Source organism: Erinaceus europaeus, chromosome 7, assembly GCF_950295315.1.
Source record: "Erinaceus europaeus chromosome 7, mEriEur2.1, whole genome shotgun sequence".
Lineage (NCBI taxonomy): Eukaryota > Metazoa > Chordata > Mammalia > Eulipotyphla > Erinaceidae > Erinaceus > Erinaceus europaeus.
Genome location: NC_080168.1, coordinates 108670734 through 108675242, shown reverse-complemented (window position 1 = coordinate 108675242; position 4509 = coordinate 108670734). Strand labels below are relative to the sequence as shown.

The following is a 4509-nucleotide window of genomic DNA, read 5'->3' as shown; positions in this document are numbered from 1 at the left end:
GTGCACCACCAACTGGCCAGACTCATTGCAGAGACTTTCTGAATATCATCTATGAGGCAAACCAGTGTCACACTGGAACTGTGAAGAGTACAGGTTTCCCCCACTCCCCACTATTCAGAAGTAGAGCATTCCTATTTGGCATGTTTTGGTAGGGTTTTCTTTTTTGTTTGTTTGTTTGTTTTGTTATCCAGGAAGGCACAATTTTCATCCATATAAATTAATGTTAATAGATTTCCAGAGGAAAAAAAAAAACACTACCAAATAGGAATAATGTACTTCCAGAGAGGAGAGTGAACCTGTACTATATGAAGAAAAATGACAAAAGCTTTTCTACACAGGGCAAACAGGAATGGAAAGAACTCAACACTGAGCAAGCTGGTAAGTGGTCATATCATCCAGAAAACTTTCATGGTCCATTCCTTTTGCTCTCTTTAGATTTCACCTGTTCACTTCATTGCACCTCTTCCTTTCACACATTTCATTACTACCTCTTATGTACCTTGAGAATTAAACTTTTTTCAGCAATGAAAAATAAAACCATGTTGACTGAGTTTATCCTGCTGGGCCTAACAGATGTCCCAGAACTCCAGGTGGTGGTTTTCACCTTCCTGTTCCTAGCCTATTTCTTCAGTATCATCGGAAATCTGACTATTCTTATCCTCACTTGGCTGGACTCCCACCTTCAGACTCCCATGTACTTCTTTCTCCGGAACTTCTCCTTTTTAGAAATCTCCTTCACAAACATCTTTATTCCCAGGGTCCTCATCAGCATCACAACAGGGAACAAAAGTATCAGCTTTGCTGGATGTTTCACTCAGTATTTCTTTGCCATATTCCTTGGGTCAACAGAGTTTTACCTTCTGGCTGCCATGTCATATGACCGCTATGTGGCCATATGTAAGCCCCTCCATTACACAAACATCATGAGCAGTAAGGTCTGCACCCAGCTAGTCCTCTGTTCTTGGCTGGCTGGGTTAATGGTTATTATACCACCATTCACTCTGATGAGTCAGCAGGACTTCTGTGCATCCAACAGACTGAATCATTATTTCTGCGACTATGAGCCCCTTCGTGAACTTTCCTGTTCAGACACAAGCCACTTAGAGAAGGTTGTCTATCTTGTGGCCTCTGTGACCTTGGTGGTCACCCTAGTGCTAGTGATTCTCTCCTATATGTTCATTATCAGGACCATTCTGAAGATCCCCTCAGCCCAGCAAAGGACAAAGGCCTTTTCCACTTGCTCTTCCCACATGATTGTCATCTCTCTCTCTTATGGAAGCTGCATCTTCATTTACATTAAGCCCTCGGCAAAAGAAGCAGACACATTCAACAAGGGAGTAGCTCTACTCATTACTTCAGTTGCACCTCTGTTGAACCCCTTCATTTACACGCTAAGGAATCAGCAGGTGAAACAAGCCTTCAAGGATACACTCAAAAAGCTTATGAATTTCTAGCATGAATTTCAGAAATAAAAGTCTTAACAAGGGGGGCGGGTGGTGGCGCACCTGGTTGAGCGCACATGTTACAATGTACAAGGACCTGGGTCAGAGCCCCCAGTCCCCACCTGCAGGGGGAAAGCTTCACAAGTGGTGAAGCAGGGCTGCAGGTGTCTGTCTCTCACCCTCTCTATCCCTCCCTTCCCTCTCGATTTCTGACTGTCTCTATCCAATCAATAAATGAAGATAATAAAAAAAAAAATTTAAGTCTTAACAAATGAGCAATCTCTGAACGAGAAACTAAAGAGTTAAACTTCCAGCTGCTGAGAGAAGTTTGGAGATAAATAAACTACATCCCACTAAATAAGAGCTCATAGAAATAAGTTATTAAGGTTGTAGATGAAAAACAGCAACTCAATCTGAGTTCAAATATTTTCAGAAGGAATGCCATTTAAATTGATGATTAACAAATAGGGACAAGTCAAGAAAACAAAAGAAAAAAATTTGGGTGGAAATAATACTGTCTGTAGAAGCACAAAATTTCAATACACCAAAATTTAATAAATGTCATTACTATCAATTAGGGAAAAAAGCAGATGAAAACAAGATTTGGCATTAATCACTTTCATTTTAAACAAAGTTAAATCCCATTTTTTATATTTACTTATTTTCCCTTTTTGTTGCCCCTGTTTTTTTTTTATTGTTGTTGTAGTTATTATTGTTGTTGCTATTAATGTTGTCGTTGTTAGGACAGAAAGAAATGGAGAGGTGGGGAGTCCCATTTTAAATAAGTGAAATGCCCATAATACCAAGGCATTTGGACTTGGAATTAGAGATATGTATGAAGCCTACACAGAGCTACGAAAGGATGATAACTGATGTCATGGGAATAGAAGGGACTGTGAATAGAAGCAAACACAGAAGTTCAAATATTAAACTCTCAGGATCTCGCTAAAATTTGAAGATCAAAAGAGGCAGGATGATTAATAAGAAAGGCAACAGAGCTCTGGAATTCATGGGAAGAAACAGAGGGGAGGGGAGAGAGCACAATGGTTATGCTAAAGACTTTCATGCCTGAGGCTCCAAAGTCCCAGGTATACTCACCAGCACCACTGTAAGCCAGAGCTGAGCAATGCTCTGGTTTAAAAAAGAAGAAAAAGAGGTGGCTATCAATGTGAAATGTTGTATAGAACAATTAATATGGAATAGGAAGAAATGAACCTAAAGGAAGACACTGGTAGGTACATACTCAAAAGTTAGGAAGTGATAAAGTGAAATTTCAAAATTGAAGAAATTAAAAGAATAACCCACAAGTTATGTCCACCATTGTTTTTCATTACAACTACCAAAGCTTTCTCTTTACCAGCCTATAACTATAGTTATATAGTTAATACAAATATGTATATAAATGGCCATATAAAGTCTTTTCTCACCACTAGTCTGTAAAACCTAGAAAGGTAGGGGTCTTATCTTCTTGATCAGAATTCCATCTGCAATGTCAAATGATGGCTAATGATCAGTAATTTGTTATCAAATAGATACATAATGGATGAATGGATGAATGGATGGATGGATGGATAGATGGATGGATGGAAAAATGAATGGACAGATGAGAGGTTCAGAACTGAATACTTTTTAATTGAAACATCTTGATAATATGAGAAATTAAATATTAAGAGCAATAAGTTACCAAGTCATGGCTCATATAGACTTCTTAGATGTGCCTAGAAATTCCACTCTACATTATAAATGAAGAAACTGAAGCTTAAAGAGGTGAAAAATTAGGGAAGGAGGTGAATGGAAGGGTTGAAGAGAACCTTGGGGTGCTCATGCATGATGATGTAAAAGGACCTAGGTTGTGGGGTGAGAGTGTTCTGCAAAGAACTTTCACAGGGAGATGAGAAATTGTACCCACATGTCTGCAACCTCACTGTAAACCATGAAACCCACCCGAACCAATAAAAACAAGTTTTAGAAAGAGTTGAAATAGGGGCTTGGGTGGTAGTGCAGTGGGTTAAACATACATGGCGCAAAGCACAAGGACCAGCGTAAGGATCCTAGTTCAAGCCCCCAGCTCCCCATCTGCAGAGGGGTCGCTTCACAAGTGATGAAGCAAATCTGCAGGTGTCTATTTTTCTCTCTACCTCTGTCTTCCCCTCTTTTCTCCATTTCTCTCTGTCCTATCCAACAACATCAATAACAACAATAGTAACCCTAACAATGATAAAAAAAAAAACAAGAGCAACAAAAGGGAAGAAAAAAGAGTTGGAATAAGTTGTACATAGTTGCACAACTAAGTACCTTAACTAGAATTAGAAATAAAATATCCTGAGTGCCTGCCAGTGATTCACCTGGTTGAGTGAACATGTTACAATGTGCAAGGACACCTGCAGGGGGAAAGCTTTGCGAGTGGTGAAGCAGTGTTGCACATGTCTCTCTGTCTCTCTCCCTCTCTATCACCCCCTTACCTCTCAATTTCTGGCTGTCTCTATCCAGTAAATAAATAAAGATAATTACAAAATTTAAGAAAAGAAACTAAATCTCTCTGATGCCAGATTCCAGCCACTTACTACTGAACATTACAACAACCTAGCACCCATTCTAACTATTATAGATCACTTTTCTAAGTGTTTTGAATAGCCTTGGCTTACTATAAGCCTCCCACTTTTTCCAAGATCTCAGTAAGGTCTGTGTAGAAGGCTTTAGGACATAAATTTCTATTAAAAGATGAAAACATACAAAGCCTAAACTGTTGGTATGCTTCTAATTCTGCTTCTAAGACCCCTTCTGTTCATTGGTTTGATCCCCCTGCTTAACACTGTATTCTATTTACATAACCACTGTTAACTAAGCACCACCCTACCTGCAGGGCATTGGTTTAATCCCCACTGGTTCACGATGTCTTTTTGCTCTGCCCTTTTGCTCCGCCCCCTCTCGTAGTCACCTTGATTTCCACCACTGTCTTTTTGCTCCACCCTCTCTACGTCACATCCTGTTTCCACCCTACTTGGCGAGTATATATAAGGACAGGATTGTGATTATAGTTAGTTTAGATAGCTTGGCTTAGATTGTG

General features: G+C 39.5%; 1 protein-coding gene across 1 annotated transcript; it reads left to right on the top strand.

Annotated features, from left to right (window-relative positions):
- Positions 1-524: 524 nt before the first annotated feature.
- Positions 525-1454, top strand: LOC103109211 (olfactory receptor 2AP1). Its single transcript, XM_007518256.1, has one exon. The coding sequence runs from the start codon at positions 525-527 to the stop codon at positions 1452-1454; it is 930 nt and encodes a 309-aa protein (XP_007518318.1).
- Positions 1455-4509: the final 3055 nt, after the last annotated feature.